Source organism: Bombina bombina, chromosome 1 (assembly GCF_027579735.1).
Source record: "Bombina bombina isolate aBomBom1 chromosome 1, aBomBom1.pri, whole genome shotgun sequence".
NCBI classification, from domain to species: Eukaryota; Metazoa; Chordata; class Amphibia; order Anura; family Bombinatoridae; genus Bombina; species Bombina bombina.
The window spans coordinates 1,456,615,426-1,456,636,881 of record NC_069499.1 but is presented as its reverse complement, the minus strand read 5'-3'; the positions used below and the strand labels follow the sequence as shown (position 1 = coordinate 1,456,636,881).

Genomic DNA, 21,456 nt, shown 5'->3' with positions numbered 1-21,456 from the left:
ATTAGATCTTAGACTAAAATTAGACTGACTATAAGGGACTACTGGTTTTGAGAGTAAACATCCAGTATATTTCACGCTTGTTTAATTTGTTTTCCCTGTCCCCTCCTCTTTTCCAGAGTGGGACGTGATCAATACCCTGTATTTTCAATTTAGATGCATCAGAGTTGTGATATAACAATAAGGAGATGCAAAAATTTAGCTAACTCTCTATCCCCCTCAGATTTCTTGTCTAAATCTACAAGCACTTGGCTAAAAAAGAGCCTAGGTTTCTTCAAGTGCAGACGCCCCATCTGTAAGACATGTTTTCATGTATCGGAAGGGTCAAAATTTAAAGGGCCATTATACACTCATTTTTTCTTTGCATAAATGTTTTGTAGATGATCTATTTATATAGCCCATAAAGTTTTTTTTTGTTTTTTTTTAAATGTATAGTTTTGCTTATTTTTAAATAACATTGCTCTGATTTTCAGATTCCTAACCAAGCCCCAAAGTTTTATGTGAATACCGTCAGCTACCTTCTCCAGCTTGCTCCTGTTTGTGTAAAGGGTCTTTTCATATGCAAAAGAAGGGGGGGGGGGGAAGGGTCTTATTTCCCACTTGCAGTGGGCTTTCCAGCTAACTTTTCAACAGAGCTAAACTGAGAGCTTCTAAGTAAGTTATTAAACAGTTTTATACTGGATTTTTATATCAGTATCTGTGCATCTTATTCTTTATAGTAGTGTCTATTACATGCAGTTATATGAAAATTAGTGTATACTGTCCCTTTAAATCTAATACTACAGGCAAAGAACATAATATCCAATTTTTTATTAACTGTTCAACTACTCATGTAGTATATTTATTGACATGTCAAATCTGTTTGAAACAGTATACAGGCAAAACCAAACGTTCCCTAAAAGATAGATTCTTACTTAAAGGGCCATAATACCCAAATGTTTAAACACTTGAAAGTGATGCAGCATAGCTGTAAAAAGCTGATTAGAAAATATCACCTGAACATCTCTATGTAAAAAAGAAAGATATTTTACCTCAAAAGTTCCTCAGTAGCCACCTCCCATTGTAAAGGATTTCTAAGCAGCATTTTAGTGTGTTTGTCCTGGGACATCTGAAGGGTCTAGCATCGTGCACTCTCATATTATTTCACCAATCAGGTAAAGGAAGCTTACTATGAAATCTCATGAGAGTTAAGTTAAATCTCATGAGATCACAGTAAGAGTTCATGACCTCAGCACTGCTGATGCTGATTGGCTGCTGTTCATTTCTTCATTTTTTTAAATTTTTTTACCTGCAGATGGGAGCAGCTGAGTATAACTTTTTACACAAAACTTACTCTGCTGAGCTGAGGAAATTGTGAGGTAAAATATCCTCCTTTTTTACATAGAGATGCTCAGATGATATTTTCCTGTCAGCTTTTTACAGTTATACTGCATCAGTTTCAAGTGATTTAGCATATGAGTATTATGTCCCTTTAAGGTCAATAGAGGACATAGATTCTGATACCCCAGTGGCTAGACACTTTAGGGAATATTTCAACTCTGATGCATCTAAATTGAAAATACAGGGTATTGATCACGTCCCACTCTGGAAAAGAGGAGGGGACAGGGAAAACAAATTAAAGAAGCGTGAAATATACTGGATGTTTACTCTCAAAACCAGTAGTCCCTATGGCCTTAATATAAGAAGAGATCTCAATACTTTCACATAATATATTTAATATCTTTCTCCACTTTTTCTACTTGGTTTCTAATTTTTTATCTAATAGATATTTTTTTTCTGTATCAGTTAGTCTTATTTACTTATAAGTCTGACAACAAAAATGAAGATCTAATTTTCAATTGCTATTTAATAAACCAATAATTGTGTCAGAAGTCTAATATGTATAAATTTTAATGGTGATGCTGTAACTTTTACATTTACAATTTGATAGGTTTCAACTGACTAATGTAAAAATGTTTGCATATAATTAGTACTCCTAGGAATAATGCCTGTACCTTTAAGAATATAGGATAGGTTTCCTTAAATAGCAGGTGTGCACAGGTAGCTAGTCATGCAGTGATCAAGTGCGCAGGCACGAAACATGTTTGCAAGTGCTTCTGTTCACACTGAGATGTGATTTTATTTGTTTATATCGTGCTACGGTTTTTGTTTTTAAATGGATCAATAAACTTTGAAGTTTTATACTAAGCGGTTCGTTTTGGTCTGTGTGCGCTATTCATATATCCTGGTTTTTATATATATATATATATATATATATATATATATATATATATACAGACATCCCAACCTGCAAAAACTAATTTCAGGGAGGTGGCTTCACCTGCTACTGCGCCGCCACCCCCCCTCCTCCCAATTATATATTGGACACCTTGAAACCCTAAATAAGATAGAGACTTATCATTAAAGTAGCTTCCCACTCAAGGCACATTAAAAAAAAAGTAGTTTTATTGCACAACCACATACAATAAACCTATTTTCCAGTGACCGTACCCTTGTTGAATGATTAAATATTTTAGAATACGAAGTTTAATTACGTGCAGTAAATAAGGTAGTATTTGTGTTTTATTTTATTAAAATAAGTGGGGGCTTTTTGGTTACTGATGCATGCTTTGAGGGTTCTATAACAGCCCAGCAGATAAAGGCATTTCTTAAAGTAAAACTTTTCCGGATTTGGGCCACATTGGATCATGGTACTTGGAATTTCAGGGAGGTTGCACTCCATTTGCTGGCATCAGGGAGCCGCTATTATAATCAGGGAGACTCCCTAAACTTCAAGGAGAGTTGGGATGTCTGTATATATATGTAAACAATAAGGCAAGGCACTCTCCGTTTGTCAAATATAAACTTTAAAGTTTATTTAAGTGAATGTTTCCGGGGTCACCCGGGGGTGACCCCGAAAACGTTCACTTAAGTAAACTTTAAAGTTTATATTTGACAAACGGAGAGTGCCTTGCCTTATTGTTTACATGTAATTTGTTTGGAGTGCACCCTGGAGGCTGATGGAAAGGAGAGTGAGTGCTGGATCCACACTGGATTTGTGTGTGTGTATGTATATATATATATATATATATATATAATTCCAAAATGCACTGCATAGAAGTATTCCCTGTTTAAATAAGGAATTTCAGATCTTTGCACACATCAAACTTGGATAGATAGAAATAGAAATAAATATAGATGATTGATAGAATTCTACCAAGTAAAGATTTTAAGTGATGTATCAGATTATATATTTAGTTTTTTATGTATTTTATACTTGAGATTATTTTCTGCTTCATAACATTTTATGCATGCTAATTTAGCTAGTAATGGTAAGTCTATGTTTACAAGCATCTCTCTCACTCACTCACTCTCTCCCCCATGTTCTTTTTTTCTTCTATATAGTGTTTGTACAGGCTTGGAAGGAGATCTTTCCCTTGGTTTTTAAGTAACATGGTACAGAGTTGTGGGATTCGGTCTATGTACCAATCAGCAGGACTTTCCAGAGGAGGCCATGGTCATGTGGTGGATCTGCGAAGTGACACTGTGACACGGCCCTGTGCAGAGATGCGAAAAGCGATGGCCGAGGCAGAAGTGGGGGATGATGTGTATGGGGAGGACCCCACAGTGAATGGTGAGGAGACCAGAGAAGTTGGTTTTGAGCACATGAGATTTGAGCCAATAGAAGACAAATGGAAACATAACAAATATACTGGAGTAAAAATTGTAGCAACAATAATGTCTCTGATGACTATTTGTAGACTAAATCAATGTCATAAAGTTTGTTGTCACTTTAATTAATGTTGTCCCACTCCCACAGCATTACAGCTTCAAGCCGCTCAAATTCTAGGAATGGAGGATGCTGTTTTTTTGACAACTGGGACTATGGGAAACTTAATTTCAGGTGGGTGCTTCTCTTTCCTATTTGTTGAGCAAACCTTGTAGCAGTAGCACAGCATAATAGCTTTCTTATTTAACAGTGATGTGTCATTGTCGATCCAGAGGAGCTGAGATCCTGGTAGGAGATGAGTCTCATATGTTCATTTATGAGCAGGGAGGTTCAGCACAGGTAAGATATGCCTGGATATTACATGTGCAAGCAAATAGAACATGCATACTGATCGCCACATCTATATCTTTGATGCCATATATTGGTTACTCAGTGGATATAGACAGAAAACTATAATATATTTAGGAACCAGTCTGGAATGGTGAGATATATACTGTACACAATTAAGCACATAATTACAAAGTATCTGTATACAGAATACATATTTAAAATAATTTAAATTTTAATTGTGATAGCAAAATTTGCATTATTTTGCTGCCCAGACACACCCCAATTGAAACATCCTATTAAAGGGACAGTCTACACCAGAAGTTTTATTGTTTTAAAAGATAGATTATCCCTTTATCACCCATTCCCCAGTTTTGCATAACCAACACAGTTATATAAATATACTTTTTAGCTCTGTGATTACCTTGTATCTAAGCATCTTCTGACAACCCCCTGATCACATGATTTTTTTAGTTACTACCTATTGACTTGCATTTTAGCCAATTAGTGCAGTGTCTGCCACAAGCCACGGGCGTGATCACAATGTCATCTATATGGCTCAAATGAACTAGCACTCCCCTGTTGTGAAAAACTAATAAAAATGCATGTGATAAGAGGCTGTCTTTAATGGCTTAGAAACAGGCAGACATTTAGAGGTTTAAATGTTATAAAGTATATTAATATAACAATATTGGTTGTGCAAAGCTGGGGGATGGGTAACAAAGACATTATATATCTTTTTAAACAATAACAATTATAGTGTTGACTGTCCCTTTTAAGTTTTTTTAATCTTATCTAGTTTGTTATAGACAGACATAACTGAGCAATCAATGTGTAGTATGAAGCTGGGTCAGAGTTCAACAGGATACAATCTAACCTATCTGGGGAGAGTTGAACCCCCCCCCCCCCCCCCGAATTTTTATAGACAGATTACAAGAAGTATGACTAAAAAGCAGAATGGTTGTTGCTCTTGCATATAATTTTGGTTTCCCACTAGCTTAACCTTTCTTGTGTATTGTTGTTAAAAGGACAGTCAACACCTTGGTATTTTTACTAGGGATAGACCGATATATCGGAGCGGCTGATTTTTACTGCCGATATTTGGAATTTCTGAAATATCTGTATAGGCCAGAAACTTACCGATATTACCAATATGGAGCAAATAAAAAAAAATTAGCTCTGTGTACTCCAGGGAAACTGTCGTTTTTAAGTGACACAAATCATCACACAAATCATCTATAGCACATATAAGCTGGAAATAGCATCTAATAATAAATAGCACTGATAAAAGAGTCCAAGCCCAGGTGTTCCTGGGAGCTCAGTTACCAACTACCATACTAGCAATGGCAGGCCTGTAGATGGACTTGCATAAACAAACATATATGATTTGTGAAATAGAAAATGTGATCTTTAAGTGGCACTTAAAGCTACATAGTTTACCTGAAGTACACAGAGCTAAATTACTTTTGATTTGCTCATAGGGGTCAGCAATACATAAAAACAATATGCTTGCTAATTGCTGTCACTATTTGTTGCATTCTGATAAATTTTACACATTTGCAAAACATTTCACTAAAGCTGCTATATTTGACAATTTTTTTTAAATTTAAATATTTTATTTTCCCCTTTTATGGGCATAGAAAAAAAACATTTAAAAGAATCATAGTTCAGACACATCAATTAAATGTCCACAACAAACCTTGAGTTTAAAGCTATGCAGTATAGGAGACTAGTATCAAAATTCTCTATCAGTGGATAACAGTTCTCTGACCATTAGGTGGCGCTGTTACACATGTATAAAACTGCCCATAAGTGACATAATAAAGAAACTTATAGTCCACTCCTCAGTACCAGGGAAGGTATTTGCAATCCAGTAAATATATGAGCATATTAAAAATTAAAGCAAATACATAAATCTAGCACTGATATTCCATCATGTCCTTTCATTTTCATCAAGTAGCAGTGTGTGTATATATATATATATATATATATATATATATATATAAAAAAATTAAATTTTTTTTTTTACTTTACTTTTAACCCTTATCTGTAAAATGTACCAAGTGAGCGTGTTTTTAGTGAAGTGACAGCAATATATGAAAAAAACAAAAGCCTTTTAACATGAGAACATGCTGACATTTTATGCTTTCTGCACTATAATGTTTTTCTACTTAACTGAGAGTACTGAAGAAATTGTGTAGTGTCTAGCTTTGCAGCAGTGACTTAAATTTAAAGGGACAGTACACTGTAAAATTGTTTTTCCATAAATGTATTTTAAATGACTTGTTATACCAACTGCAGAGTATAAAATATTTGAGAAATTGCATTTTCGGGTTTATTTGTGTATCTGAAGTAACTGGTTTTGTGCTTTGAAACCACAGCCTATTACAATGGGTTGAGCTTCAGGTAATATCAGATCTCATTATGTTATCACTTTCATGTACACAGACTTGCTTCCTTATCTTATATTTGTCTGGAACACCAAAGCTCAATACATAGAGAGAACAATGAAAAATTATAATTTTATTACTTAACTATCCTGCACCCCACTGGGAGTGTAATCTCTTCTGCTGGCTGTGTTTACTTAGGCTTGTCAATAGCATATACGCCAGTATCAAAACTTTCAGTATAGGTTGGGAAACCACAAGCTAAATCAGGTATTTCAAATGCTGAAATATGAGTAAAGGAGCTACTTGCAACCAATTTAATACACTCTAGCAGGTAAAAAGGGTCATTGGGAATAATTTAAAGGGGAGAAAGTTTTTGGGTGAACTGTCCCTTTAATTTTATATCAGTGTGCAGTTTAAAAGGGATTTATGCCATTTTTCTATGTTTTGGGAAGCCATTTAATAAGTTAATTTTCAAGCACTTAACTCTTTTCCTAGCTTTACATATTAAGAGGCTTTGTAAAAATACACCTATTACCAGCAATTAATTAGCAGTGTCATTATCTTTTTAAGCCTTGGATTGCCCTGTACTGAACTATACCAGACAAACATCCCTAAGGCAAACTTGACAGACGAGAAATAACAAAGCAGAGCACAAAACCCCCAAACAATACCCAGACAATAACCCAAAACCCCAACAAAGCTTAAAGGGACACTGAACCCAAATTTTGTCTTTCGTGATTCAGATAGAGCATGCAATTTTAATCAACTTTCTAATTTACTCCTAATTTTTTTTTTCTTCGTTCTCTTGCTATTCTTATTTTAAAAAGAAGGCATCTAAGCTATTTTTTGGTTCAGAACGTGGACAGCACTTGTTTAATGGTCGGTTAAATTAATCCACCAATCAGCAAGAACAACCCAGGTTGTTCACCGGCATCTAAACTTACATTCTTGCTTTTCAAATAAAGATACCAAGAGAATGAAGAAAATGTGATAATAGGAGTAAATTAGGAAGTTGCTTAAAATTGCATGCTCTATCTGAATCATGAAAGAACAACTTTGGGTTCAGTGTCCCTTTAACACAATAAAACACAGAGAGAAGAAGAAAAAAAAAAAAGGTTAAGACGTGAAAAATGAAAAAAACAAGAACCACCCCCTCTATGGAACACCTTTAACTCACCTCTTCAGGGTTTATTAGTGTAAGGATTTTATTTATTTTTGACCAAAGGTCATTCCCCATGTATGTGATACATTTTCCCCATACTTTAATCCCATTCATTTTATAGTATTTAGTGTCGTGGGCTTCCAGGATAGCTTGTTTAATCAACCGATTTTTGAGTGAGCTAATCGTGGGAATTTCTTTATTAATCCATTTGTTAAAGATAAGTATTCTAGTTAGAACAATTACCCATTGAACAAATTTATACCTTGTTCCCCAGTTTATTGCTTTATTTAAAACTAAAATACTTTCTTCTATTATCTGAATCTTTTTCCCCAGGATTGATGAAATAAAATATGCAATTTTTCCCCATAGCTGACGTATCCCGGACATGTATATATCAAATGAAGAATATTAGGATCCTCCTCCCTATATTTTTTTACATATGTTTTCTGTTTGTATTTTTCACTTTTGTGCTCTCCTGGGAGTTATGTAATCAAAGTGGATAAGCCTAAAATAATATTCTCTAATTTTACCCGATCTAGTAACAACCTTAAAGGGACACTGAACCCAAATTTTTTCTTTTGTGATTCAGATAGAGCATGTAATTTTAAGCAACTTTCTAATTTACTCCAATTATCATTTTTTCTTCGTTCTCTTGCTATCTTTATTTGAAAAAGAAGACATCTAAGCTAAGGAGCCAGCCAATTTTTGGTTTAGTACACTGGACAGAACTTGTTTATTGGTGGGTGAATTTTTCCACCAATCAGCAAGAACAACCCAGGTTGTTCACCAAAAATGGGCCAGCTTCTAAACTTACATTTTTGCTTTTCAAATAAAGATTTCAAGAGAATGAAGACGATTTGATAATAGGAGTAGATTAAAAAGTTGCTTAAAATTGTACGCTCTATCTGAATCATAAAAGAAAAAATGATTGTAAAACTTTTCTGAATTTTAGATTCACTACTAAAGTGATTAGCGATCCTATCCGATCTACTACTATATTCTTTAGTAATTCTTCCTCTAATAAAGTTTGTAAGATACTAGAAATAAATGATAGTAAGCCTTTTTTTTAACTTAGGGCAATCTAATATAGGGTGTTTTTGGCCTATATTTGGTAAAATTGTAATCATCTGAAGTAAGTAATGCTTTGCCTGCATAAAGTGAAAGTTTTCTTTTATAGAAACATTATGAATCCTTTGAAAATCTTTAAAATTATACGGATTTGCCATTAAAGGGTCAATCAGCTGATTATTAGAAATAATATTTTTACTTTTCCAGAGTTGGAATACCTTATGCTGTAATCCAGGTACAAATCTAGGATTTCCTAATAAGAGAAGCTGTCTTCAAACAGTATAGCTATCTCCCATGGATTTCATCGTGGTTCTACAAGCCAAGAGTATATTCTTTAGCAAGGGATGAGAGTAAATCCTAGGTCCTAATTCTTTGTCTGATGCATGAAGAGTAAAGAGAAGAGAAAAAGGGGCGCAGATTGTTTCATCCATGCATAAACAGTTATCTGTTTGGGCTATCCAGTCTACCGGGAATCTTAACAAAGTGGCACGGTTATACATTTTAATGTTAGGTAGTGCCAGTCCCCCCTTTGGAAAAAGGAAGATAAAGTTTATCTAGCCTAATCCTGGATTATTTTCCCCGCCAGAGGAAGTATCTCAGAGCTTTTACGAATTTAGTAAGATCCTGTGGTTTTATCGCAAAGGGGATACAAAATTATTGGAAGAATGAACATTTTAAAGGCAGGTACCCTACCTGAGAGGGAGAGCGGCATATTAACCCAATTTTCTAATTTATTTGCATTATTTTGAAGAATTGAAGAAATATTTAAACTATACCAATTAGATGGATTTGCCGTCAAGTATATTCCCAGATATTTTAAGATTTTAGTTAATATAAAGGGATATGTCTGTTCTAAGGATGTTTTTTTTAGCCATAAGATCTTTGACTTACAGTAATTTATTTTGTAACCTAAAACTCTTACATAGTCTTCTAATATATTTAAAATTTCTGTAACTTGATTTTATGGTGAGGTAATACACATCAATAGGTCGTTTGCAAAAAGCGAGATTTGAAATCTCTCCTTACCTATTTTGGATCACAATAAGATCTCTCTAAGTCTGATGGCTAATGGTTCCAAGATTAGATCAAAGAGGAGAAATGACATAGGACAACCTTGCCTAGTACCTCTGTGACGGATTCCGGCTACCCCGACTGGGTAGCTTCGCCAATGGATCCTCCCAATATCTAGAACCTGCTGCTAAGTAGCAGAGAAAGTGATTCTAGCAGAACCCACCCAAATAATTAGACAGACTAGCATTCAGGTGAAAACACGAAGTAGACTTTATTGACAAAACACACAACATTTATACATAAACTGATCTTGATAAGAGCCTTATCAGTCCCTCACATTCCGCCCTTCCAGACTGGCTGGCGCCTCCATAATGTCCAAGGACCCTCAGTGTCCAGTGGTATAGAGATGCTGCATTTGGGGGGAGCGGCAGCACTTCCAGGGTGTCTCGAGCTGTTATATTCCAATAAGCGCCTTGATCCATGGCGCGGCTCGAAAGTTATGGGTGACCAAACGTACACCGGGAAGGCCACTGGAAAAAGGGCTGTTGGAGGGGGGTCTGGGACCCCCTGTTCCCAAGGCAGCTCCCTTCCGGCAATCACCCTGTCTCTTGCCCTTCCCATGGAGAACTATTTCCCAAAAAAGCGGAGCGGGGGCAAAATTCCGCTAGATCGACCTGGTTTAAAGGAGACCGGGAATCCAAACAGATGTGGTCGGCGGTTCCATGGGGTCGGCCAGCCGAAGGGCGGTCTGCTGGATAGGGTTTGGAAACCCCCGGTTCTCACTGAAGCTCACCTCCGGCAACTGGCCCATCTCTTGCCCTCCCCAAGGGATTCGAATCCCCAAGATAGCAGATCTCTGGGACAAGGGGCTTCTGAATGTGCCCGGAGGGTGCTGGATGTGGTAGCCGGTCTGTAGTTCCAGGAGCCCGGCCGGCCGGAGAGGGGTAGGTCGGTCAGAGACCAGCTCTTTCAAAATCAGGTTGACATATGGAAAACAAGGGAAACCAAAGCTTTGGGAAATCGCGGTTGCTATGAGGAGCCGAAAACCGCTGAGAAAAAACAGGGGATTAAGAGTCTAACCCCTGCAACCCGTTATTCGTGACAATTCCCCCTTCCAGTTTGGCAGATCCGGCTAGATCCACACACGGGTCAGCCTGGGGCTGTCTGAGGAGCTTATGCCACTTCAGTCCACCGGGAAAGTCCATCAGCGTTCCCATTGTTTTTTTCCGGCCGGTACTGAATGTCAAAGTTAAATGGCTGCAGGGCTAAAACTCAGCACCCACCTCAGCGGTCTTCCATTGTCTCTGGAAACTCTATTAGGCCATACCAGGGGGTTGTGATCTGTGAGGACAGTGAAGGGTCTCCATAGAGGTAGGGTTGTAGTTTCTTCAGGGCCAGACACTCCTTCTTCACCTCTGCGTAGCCTACCTCTCTGGGCAACAGTTTTCTACTGATGTAGGCTACGGGGTGGTCCTGTCCCTCTTCATCTGGCTTAATACTGCTCCCAACCAGTGTTAATTTTGACGGCAAATTTCAATTTAGTCTTAGTTTTAGTCTTTTGACTAAAATGCCATTTTAGTTTTAGTCGTATTTTAGTCATCTGAATTGTTTTAGTTTTAGTCTAGTTTTAGTCGACTAACTCTTCAGTTGATATTAGTCGACTAAATCTCCAGTAGATTTTAGTTTACTAAAATCTAAGGGGTTTAGTTAAAGTGTAATGTATTATTTAAGCATTTCTCTATAATTTTCAAACTCATTATATACTCCAGGAGTAAACATAACACCTATTATTATTAATTGTATTAAGGTTTAAACATGCAGTATAGACACATATTTAGAAACTGTTAATTTTGACAGCAAATTTTGATTTAGTTTTAGTCATAGTCTTTTGACTAAAATGCCATTTTGATTTAGTTTTAGTCATAGTCTTTTGACTAAAATGCCATTTTAGTTTTAGTCGTATTTTAGTCATCTGAATTGTTTTAGTTTTAGTCTAGTTTTAGTCGACTAACTCTTCAGTTGATATTAGTCGACTAAATCTCCAGTAGATTTTAGTTGACTAAAATCTAAGGGGTTTAGTTAAAGTGTAATGTATTATTTAAGCATTTCTCTATAATTTTCAAACTCATTATATACTCCAGGAGTAAACATAACACCTATTATTATTAATTGTATTAAGGTTTAAACATGCAGTATAGACACATATTTAGAAACTGTTAATTTTGACAGCAAATTTTGATTTAGTTTTAGTCATAGTCTTTTGACTAAAATGCCATTTTGATTTAGTTTTAGTCATAGTCTTTTGACTAAAATGCCATTTTAGTTTTAGTCGTATTTTAGTCATCTGAATTGTTTTAGTTTTAGTCTAGTTTTAGTCGACTAACTCTTCAGTTGATATTAGTCGACTAAATCTCCAGTAGATTTTAGTTGACTAAAATCTAAGGGGTTTAGTTAAAGTGTAATGTATTATTTAAGCATTTCTCTATAATTTTCAAACTCATTATATACTCCAGGAGTAAACATAACACATATTATTATTAATTGTATTAAGGTTTAAACATGCAGTATAGACACATATTTAGAAACTGTTAATTTTGACATCAAATTTTGATTTAGTTTTAGTCATAGTCTTTTGACTAAAATGCCATTTTGATTTAGTTTTAGTCATAGTCTTTTGACTAAAATGCCATTTTAGTTTTAGTCGTATTTTAGTCATCAGAATTTCTTTAGTTTTATGCTCATTTTAGTCAAGTTTTAGTCGACGAAATTAACACTGCTCCCAACCCGAACATGGAGGTGTCTGTGTGGACAGAAAAACGTTTCGTGGGGTTAGGAGTGGCCGGTACTGGAGCAGAGATTAAGACAGACTTAAGGCTCTGGAAGGCAGTTACACACTTGGGGGACCACAGGACCTGTCGCTTACTGATCAGGTCGGTCAGGGGTTTGGCTAGGGCACTGTAATTGGGGACAAATTTCCGGTTGTAACTGGCAGTCCCTAGAAAAGCTAGGTCTTGGGTTTTGGTCCAGGGAGTGGGCCAGTAGGCCACTGCCTCAACCTTAGCTGGCTCTGGGCACTGCTTTTCACAGCCCACTCGGTGGCCCAGGTACTGGACCTCCGAGCGCCCTATGGTACACTTGTCAGGTTTCAGGGTCAGTTTGGTGGCTCTGAGGCAATCTAAAACGACGCCTAGGTGGGCCAGATGGTCCTCCCAGGTGTTGCTATAGATAGCAAGGTCATCCAAGTATGCGCAGGCATAGTCCTGGAGGCCATCCAGAAGGCAATCTACCATCCTTTGGAAGGTGGCTGGGGGGTTCTTCATTCCAAACGGAATGACCTTGAACTGGTAGAGGCCGAAGGGGGTGATGAAGGCAGACTTGGGGATGGACTCAGGGTCTAAAGGGATCTGCCAGTATCCATTGCAGAGGTCGAGGGTGGTCAGGAAGTGGCCGTGGGCGATTCTGTCTAAAAGGTCTGTCATTTGAGCTTACGGTAGTCAATGCAGAACCAGGTAGTCCCGTCCTTTTTGGGTACCAGCACCACCGGGGAGGCGCAGGGGCTGTTGGACGGTTCAACAACACCTAGGTCCACTATTCCCTGGAGCTCACGGCGCATGCTGTCCCTGACTGCCTCTGGGACGCTGTAGGCTTCCTGTTGCAGGGGAGCCTGTCCAGGGTCTCCACTCGGTAGAGAACATATCATCTCTTTCCAGGAGTTGCCAGACTTGCTTCCTCTGTTCAGCCCCTAACCTCTCGTCTAGGGGTATGTCGGCCACTCCTTGGGGGGGCTTCAGTGTGTCTGGGAAGCTCTGACATTGGAAGACTCTGAGTTCTCCACCGCCGGAGCACAGATAGCAGCACATCCTTGGCCCTTTCTATATATGCCTTCAACATGTTCACATGAAAGGTCTGGCGGTCCTTGCCAGGAGGCCTGTAACTTGTCTGTTTTTAAAAGCTTTAGGACAAGGACCTTCTGTCCTACTGATAGGGTGCGGGTACGAGCATTCCAGACGTACCATCTTTTTTGTTTACGCTGGGCGACCTGAAGGTTCTCTCGCACCTGGTCGGTGAGATCCTTCAGTCGGTCTTTGAGTTGGAGAACGTACTCCAAAACGGAGTGTTCTTCCCCCCTGTAGTCCCTTCCCAGTGGGCTCTTACTAAGTCAAGGGGTCCCCTTATCTTCCGGCCGTACACTAATTCAAAGGGAGAAAAGCCTGTGGATTCCTTGGGCACCTCTCTGTATGCAAAGAGGAGGTGCGGCAGGAATCTTTACCAGTCCTTGTGAGTGGCCGAGAACGTCCTAAGCAGCTGCTTTAGGGTCCCGTTGAACCGCTCACATAGCCCATTTGTCTGGGGATGGTAGGGAGCACTGTGTAGGGGTTTGATCCCGCACAATCTCCATAAGTTCTGAGTGATTTCCGCAGTGAACTGTGTTCCCTGGTCAGAAATCACTTCCCGGGGGAAGCCTACCATGGTGAATATCCGGAGCATTGCATCTGCTACGGTCTCCACCTGGATATTAGCCAAGGGGATGGCATAGTCCACTACTTTAAGGATGTATCTTTTCCCTGAGGGGCTTGGCCAGGCTAGCGGCCCACTATGTCCAGGGCAACCCTGCTAAAGGGTTAGTCAATAATAGGCAGAGGGGGTAGGGGGCTTTAGTATGGTCCCCTGTTTTCCCTACTTTTTGACACACCTCGCAAGATTTACAGTATTCCCTAATGTCTACTGTAATTCCTGGCCAGAAATGTTTGGGTTAAGGGGTGGTGGGTCCTGGACTTTCCTAAGTAACCAGCTAGGGGAATGTCGTATCCTATTTTCAGTAGGTCGGACCGAAACTTATTCGGTACAACAAGCTGACGTTTGGGCACTGGTCCCTTTCTCCGCTCGGAGATCCGGTACAGGAGCCCCCTCTCCCAGTGGAAACGCTCTGTACCCACCCGATCTCTATAGGGGGCTAAGGTCGGGTCGTTCAGGGTCTCCTGGGCGAAGTCAGAGGGGGACGCTCAGGAGGGTCGGTAGGGGGGTAGTCGGGGTGGAAGATCAGGGTAAGGTAGGAGTCGGGCAGAATGTCTCACCTGGGTCCCCGGAATCGGTGTGATGGCTTGGTGTCTGGCCTGCTGGCGGGTGGTCATTGGGCAGGTATCCGAGGAGGTATTCCCAATGAAGGCTGAGGCAAGTTGAACAAGGTCATTTCCCAATAGGACCTCGGCAGGGAGCTGCTACATAATGCCCACCTCCATCATGGGAGCCGGTTTTCCAGTTCAAGTGTACCCAGGCTGTGGGGACCTCCAGGATGGTACCTCCGGCTACCCGGACAGCAAGGGTTCTCCTTGTTCGGCCGGAGGTGGGGACTAGGTACGGTTGGATCAGGGAGACCGTGGCTCCAGTATCCCTCAATCCATGGGCTGCCTGCCTATTGACCCAGATGTCCTACCGATGGTGCTGGCAACTGTCTTTAGTTACAAAGCCAACCTCATGCAGGATCCCAACCTCTTCATCTGGCCATTCTGCATAGTTGGCAGGACCCGCTGCGTACATGGTGGGCGGTGGCTTCGTAGGACCTGGTTGGAGTGATCCCCCACTGGGCCGGAGAGGGGTTCCTAGGCTGTGGTGCTGGAGGGTTTCTTTGTTGCGCTGGACAGTTCTTTTTGGAGTGGCCGCGGTGCCCACACCCATAGCACCCATGGGGATTGCTGACCTCGGCCGGGGAGACAGGGGTTGACCGGGCCTGGGACTGCTGAGGAGTTGTTGGGGGTTGTGCAGGGGTGGAAGCAGAGCAAGTTACAGGCTGTGGTCCTGGGGCTGTCTGGCGCCAGCTATCTACATTCTGGTTGGCCAAGGCGGCTGCTTAGTCCGCTGTGGTGGGTCTTTTGTCCTTCACCCAGTCCTGTATCTCTGCTGGAGCGCTGTTGTAAAACTGCTCCAGAAGGATGAGCTGTATCACTTCTGCCAGGGTGGTTATATGGTGACCCGGTGATACAAGAGTCCAGGGACCAGGCTAACCGATGGGTGTATTTTTGCCCCTCTTGTCTCTGAAGCTCCCGGAATTTCAGCCGGTGTGCCTCAGGCATGAGTCCATAGCGGGCAAGGATGCGCTCCCTCACCAGGTCGTAATTGACTTGGTCTTTGGAAGGGATGGTTTGGAAAGCCTCCAAAGGCCAGTTTCGGGAGCAGAATAGTGACTCGGTCAGCATCGTCGACCCCCTGCAACCGACAAAAAAGCTGAAGGTAGCGCTCGATCTCTGCCCCATCATCCTGGAAATCCCGGAAGGCGACATGGAGTAGCTTCTTGGGTCGAGTCAGAGAAGCCAGGGGATCTGGCACAACTGCCCCCATAGACTTAGCTCCATCAAATGTACCTTAGTGCCATCGGCAATGACCAGAGTAACAATCTCCTCGGGGGGGGGGGGTTAGAACCATAGAGGTTCAGTCGCCACTGGATCTGTCTCTGGAAATCCGACATGGAAGTCCCCGGGGTGGAGATGGTACTTGGTCAGCTACTGCCTTGGTCGTCACCCGACCCACCCGCCGGCTCGTTAGCCTGATCAGCTTCTATCAGCTTGGCTACGAGTGCAGTCTTTGTCTTGGAACCAGCTACTCCTCCCCTAGCTTGCAGTAAGCTCTGCAGTTCGTCCTTCCGGAGCCTTTGATATTTTTCCATCCGGTAAGGACTTCAGGTGGTGTTTTGAATGTTCCAGGTAATCGGAAGCCACCACTGTGATGGATTATGGCTATCCCGACTGGGTAGCTCCGCCAATGGATCCTTCCGATATCTGGAACCTGCCGCTATGTAGCAGAGAAAGTGATTCTAGCAGAACCCACCCAAAAAACTAGACAGACTAGCATTCAGGTGAAAACACGAAGTAGAGTTTATTGGGAAAACACATAACATTTATGCATAAACTGATCTTGATAAGAGCCTTATCAGTCCCTCATATTTCCTGCCCATTCCCGCCCTTCCAGACAGGCTGACGCTTGTCCAAGGGCCCTCAGTGTCCAGTGGTATAGAGATGATGCATTTGGGGTGATCCCGGGGGAGCAGCGGCACTTCCAGGGTGTTGTTGGAAAGCCCTGTGTCTCGAGCTATTACATTCCAAAAAGCCTCGATCCATGGTGCGGCTCGAAAGTTATGGGCGACCAAACGTACACCGGGAAAGCCACTGGAAAAAGGGGTGTTGGAGGGAGGTCCGGGACCCCGGTTCCCAAGGGAGCTCCCTTCCGGCAATCACCCTGTCTCTTGCCCTTCCCATGGAGAACTATTTCCCAACCCCGGTTCTTGCTGATGCTCACCTCCGGCAATTGGCCCATCTCTTGCCCTCCCCAAGGGGCCTCTGAAGTGGCCTGAGGCAAAGGTGTCCGAAGGGTGCTGGATGTGGGGGCCGGTCGGTAGTTCCAGGAGCCCGGCCGGCCACAGAGGGATAGGTTGGTCAGAGACCAGCTCTTTCAAGATCAGGTTGACATATGGAAAACAAGGGAAACAAAAGCTCTGGGAAATCGCGGTTGCTCTGAGGAGCCCAAAACCACTGAGAATCAACAGGGGGTTAGGTGTCTAACCCCTGCAGCCCGTTATTCGTGACAGCCTCTACCTAATGAAAAAGAGGATGACATATAGTTATTAACCAAAATTGTAGCGCTAGAATCTGACCAAGTTTAAGAAATTCCCCTTCAATCCCTATCTCATCAAAGTTTCAAACATGAAGCTCCAGTCCACTCTGGCGAAGGCCTTCTCTGTTTCCAGAGATAGCAGGAAGGCCTCCAGCAAAGCAGAGGGATCACCCCCCCCCCCATTTTCAATCACTGTATCGACAGATTAAAATCTTCCTAATGTTTAATTCTGGAGTTCTCCCCATCACAAAGCCCGCTTGATCAAATTGAAGGAGTTTTAGTAGAATTGGTTTGTCTATCAGCCAGAATTTTCATGAAAATCTTGTAATCAAGATTTAAAAGTGATATGGGTCTATATGAGGATACCTGTGTGAGATCTTTATCTTCCTTTGGTAGCAAGATTCTGTTTGCTGATTTAAATTGGGGTGATGTTTTCTTACTATAAGAGTAATACTGGTCATACAGGGTTTTTTTAGGTCATAAGTGATCTCTTCTTTCAATAGCCAAAACAATTCAAGAGATAGACCATCTGGTCCAGGAGCTTTGCCCTTCCTCATATTTTTCATGGTGTTAATTATTTCTTTTGCATATATGGATGCATTTAATACCTCCATTTCTTCTACTGAGATCTCAGGTAATTTTATTATTTCCAAAAACCCCTGGATGCCCTCTTTCTTAGGGTTCTGTGAAGTATATAAATTTATAAAATAGTTTTGGAAGAGCGAGAATATTTCCTCTATTTTATTTGTAGTTTTTTTTCCCCATCATTGATTGTCACTATAAGGTTTTCCTTTTTGGCTTTGTTAAACAGACTCGCTAAATATTTCCCCACCTTGTTTCCAAATCTCTCAAATTGCATTGAGTTTTTATCTATTGACTTTCCTGCAAGACTTAGTAAAAGGAGATCTCTTTCTTTTTTTAATTTTATAGTAATTGTATCTTTTTTTCCTTGGATGGATGTTTTCTCAGGTTTGTATATGCTGTGGAAAGGGACTCCGCTAGTTTTCTATTCTCAATGTCACCTTCTTTCTTTAATTTGATTAGATAAGACGTAACTTCCGCTTTCATTGTTACTTTAGCCGCCGCACAGTAAATTACCATGTTTTTTTATGTTCTATATTATTGATACTGTATTCATTCCATTTTTGTCCCAAAAATTCGGCAAATTTTGGCAACTTGGCAAGATAGTTAAGGAAAAAAGGCATTATAATTAGGTTTATATGGCTCACTTAAAGTTAAGGTAATTGAAGAGTGGTCTGAGAGAACAAATTCCAAGATTTTCATATTTATAACTCTAGACATTAAAGACTCTGATATTAAAAATAGGTCTAATCTTGCAAGAGTATTATGATATTTGGAGGAACAAGTGAATTCTAGATTATTCGGGTTTAAGAGTCTCCATGGATCGACTAATTTATAATTAATAGAAAATGCTGAGACTACCCTATTTTCATAATTTAACTGGGACTTCTGTATCTTAAAGTGTCAGTAAACCTAAAAAATAATGTTATATAATTCTGCACATAGTGCAGAATTATATAACATTATTTTAGTGTTATCGTTATAAACCCTTTTATTCCCTTTGAATTTTTTTAAAATATGTCCGTTTTTCAGACCCGCTCTCTGTACTCTGCTGAGTGGGTCTGTTTTTTTTACACAGCGCATCGGGCCAGCTGTATAGTCACAACCCGGCCCGACCGCACCATAACACTAAGTGCAGCTCTGTCTGACAGCAGGAGCGAGCTGCACTTAGTGTTATGGCGCGGTCGGCCGGGCTGTGACTATACAGCTGGCCTGATGTGCTGTGTAAAAAACAGACCCGCTCAGCAGAGTACAGAGAGCGGGTCAGAAAAACTGACATATTTTAAAAAAATTCAAAGGGAATAAAAGGGTTTATAACGATAACACTAAAATAATGTTATATAATTCTGCACTATGTGCAGAATTATATAACATTCTTTTTTAGGTTTACTGTCACTTTAATTGTCCTTTTTTCTTGAAGTTTTTTCCTATCAAAGAAAGAGTTTGGCGTCACATTATAGTCCCCCATAATTATCAGTTTACCCTCTGGGAATTTAGTTCTATGTATTTTCTTCCAGAATTTCCAGTCAGTTTTATTAGGCCCATAAATGTTCCCTAATATATATTCCTTGATACATATCTTCATTCCTTATCTATTATTTTATGTTTTATTTCATATTTAAATTTTTGGTTTAGAAGGATTGCTACCCCTCTTGCTGCTTTAGTATATGAAGAACTAAAACCCTCCCCTATCCATTTTGCCTTAATATTTGAATGTTCTAATTCATTTTGGGGCCCCATCCGATATGCAGCGTCGCCCGCAGTCGGCGACGTCAGATTTTGCGCGGGTTTGGTATCACATATACGGCGTAACATAGAAGTTACGCTCGTATATTTCTGCCTTCGCCCGTAGTTTTTTGCCCCATAGACTGATATAGAAAACCTGCGCAGTTTGGTATCCAATATATATAACATATACATATAAATAGTTATTAACTATTTAATAGCTATTGTACCTAGTTAAAATAAATACAAAGTTACCTGTAAAATAAATATAAACCCTAAAATAGCTACAATGTAATTATTAATTATATTGTAGCTATCTTAGGGTTTATTTTATAGGTAAGTATTTAGTTTTAAATAGGAATAATTTAGTTAATAATATTAATATTATTTAGATTTATTTAAATAATAATTAAGTTAGGGAGTGTTAGGGTTAGACTTAGGTTTAGGGGGTAATATATTTAATATAGGTGGCGGCGGTGTAGGGGGGTCAGATTAGGGGTTAATAAATTTAATATAGGTGGCGGCGGTGTAGGGGGGTCAGATTAGGGGGTAATACATTTAATATAGGTGGCGGCGGTGTAGGGGGGGTCAGATTAGGGGGTAATACATTTAATATAGGTGGCGGCGGTGTAGGGGGGTCAGATTAGGGGGTAATACATTTAATATAGGTGGCGGCAGGGTCCGGGAGCGGCGGTTTAGGGGTTAATACTAGGATAGGTTTATTGCGGTATGGGCTATGGCAGTTTAGGGGTTCATAATTAGGCTTATTGCATTGTGGGGGGTTGTCGGTCTAGGGGTTAATACATTTATTGTTAGGAGTGAGAGGGGGGATTGCGTATAGAGGGGTATACGTGTCGGGCTATTTTTGGGAGGCGTGTTAGACAGTTACGGGAGATTTAAAAGTTTAGTAAGTTTTTGTAGGCGACGGCAGTTTCTAAAGTGCCGTAAGTCACTGGCGACTCCAGAAATTTGTACTTACGCTTATTTCTGGACATCGCTAGTTTGTCCGACTTACGGCACTTTAGCAACTGCTGGCGGGGGATATTGGATACCCCGATGTGCGAGGTGAAACTCCGGGCGGCGCGGGTTACCTCACTTGCGCCGAAAAGTACGCCCTATATCGGATCGCGCCTCTGATGTCCACTTTTTTTCTTACTCCGATAATTTAGGATAGCTTTAAAGGTTATAAACCCCTCCCATAATTCTGGTAAAAAAGAGGGTCTGGAGAGGAAGAAAAAGAGTAGAAAAGAGAAAGAAGGGAAAAAAAAGAAAAAAACACCACATGGAATAAATAATAATACAAACAATCCCCTAAATATAATATTCCTAAACACCTTTTAAAATAAACCATTCTTCTATCTGTTTTCAGAAGTATAAGTCTGACTTCTCTTTCGCAGCAAAAAAAACCCAAGGAAAAGCAACCCATATGGTCTAACAACATTTCCTTAAAGGGACACTGAACCCAATTTTTTTCTTCCACGATTCAGATAGAGCATGGAATTTTAAGCAACTTTCTAATTTACTCATATTATCAAATTCTCTTGGTATCTTTATTTGAAATGCAAGAATGTAAGTTTAGATGCCGTCCCATTTTTGGTGAACAACCTGGGTTGTTCTTGCTGATTGGTGGATAAATTCATCCACCAATAAAAAAGTGCTGTCCAGAGTACTAAACCAAAAAAAAAAACGCTTAGATGCATTCTTTTTCAAATAAAGATAGCAAGAGAACGACGAAAAATTTATAATAGGAGTACATTAGAAAGTTGCTTAAAATTGCATGCTCTATCTGAATCATCAAAGAAAAAATTTGGGTTCAGTGTCCCTTTAAGTGTAACCTATACCTTTTTGTAAATTTAGCATCGAATAAAATCTATACCTAA

General features: G+C 40.1%; 2 protein-coding genes across 2 annotated transcripts in view; one reads left to right on the top strand and one right to left on the bottom strand.

Annotated features, from left to right (window-relative positions):
* LOC128653079 (uncharacterized) overlaps window positions 1–21,456 on the top strand; it is a 31,228-nt gene that overhangs the window by 2,205 nt on the left and 7,567 nt on the right. The window contains exons 2-4 of the mRNA XM_053706160.1: window positions 3,382–3,610; window positions 3,797–3,880; window positions 3,957–4,045. Of these exons, the coding sequence (XP_053562135.1) occupies window positions 3,382–3,610; window positions 3,797–3,880; window positions 3,957–4,045 (402 nt within the window). The remainder of the gene's footprint in view (window positions 1–3,381; window positions 3,611–3,796; window positions 3,881–3,956; window positions 4,046–21,456) is intronic.
* AFMID (arylformamidase) overlaps window positions 16,510–21,456 on the bottom strand; it is a 138,296-nt gene continuing 133,349 nt past the window's right edge. Inside the window, exon 12 of the mRNA XM_053706181.1 lies at window positions 16,510–17,250. The gene's annotated coding sequence lies outside the window, so the exon portion shown is untranslated. The remainder of the gene's footprint in view (window positions 17,251–21,456) is intronic.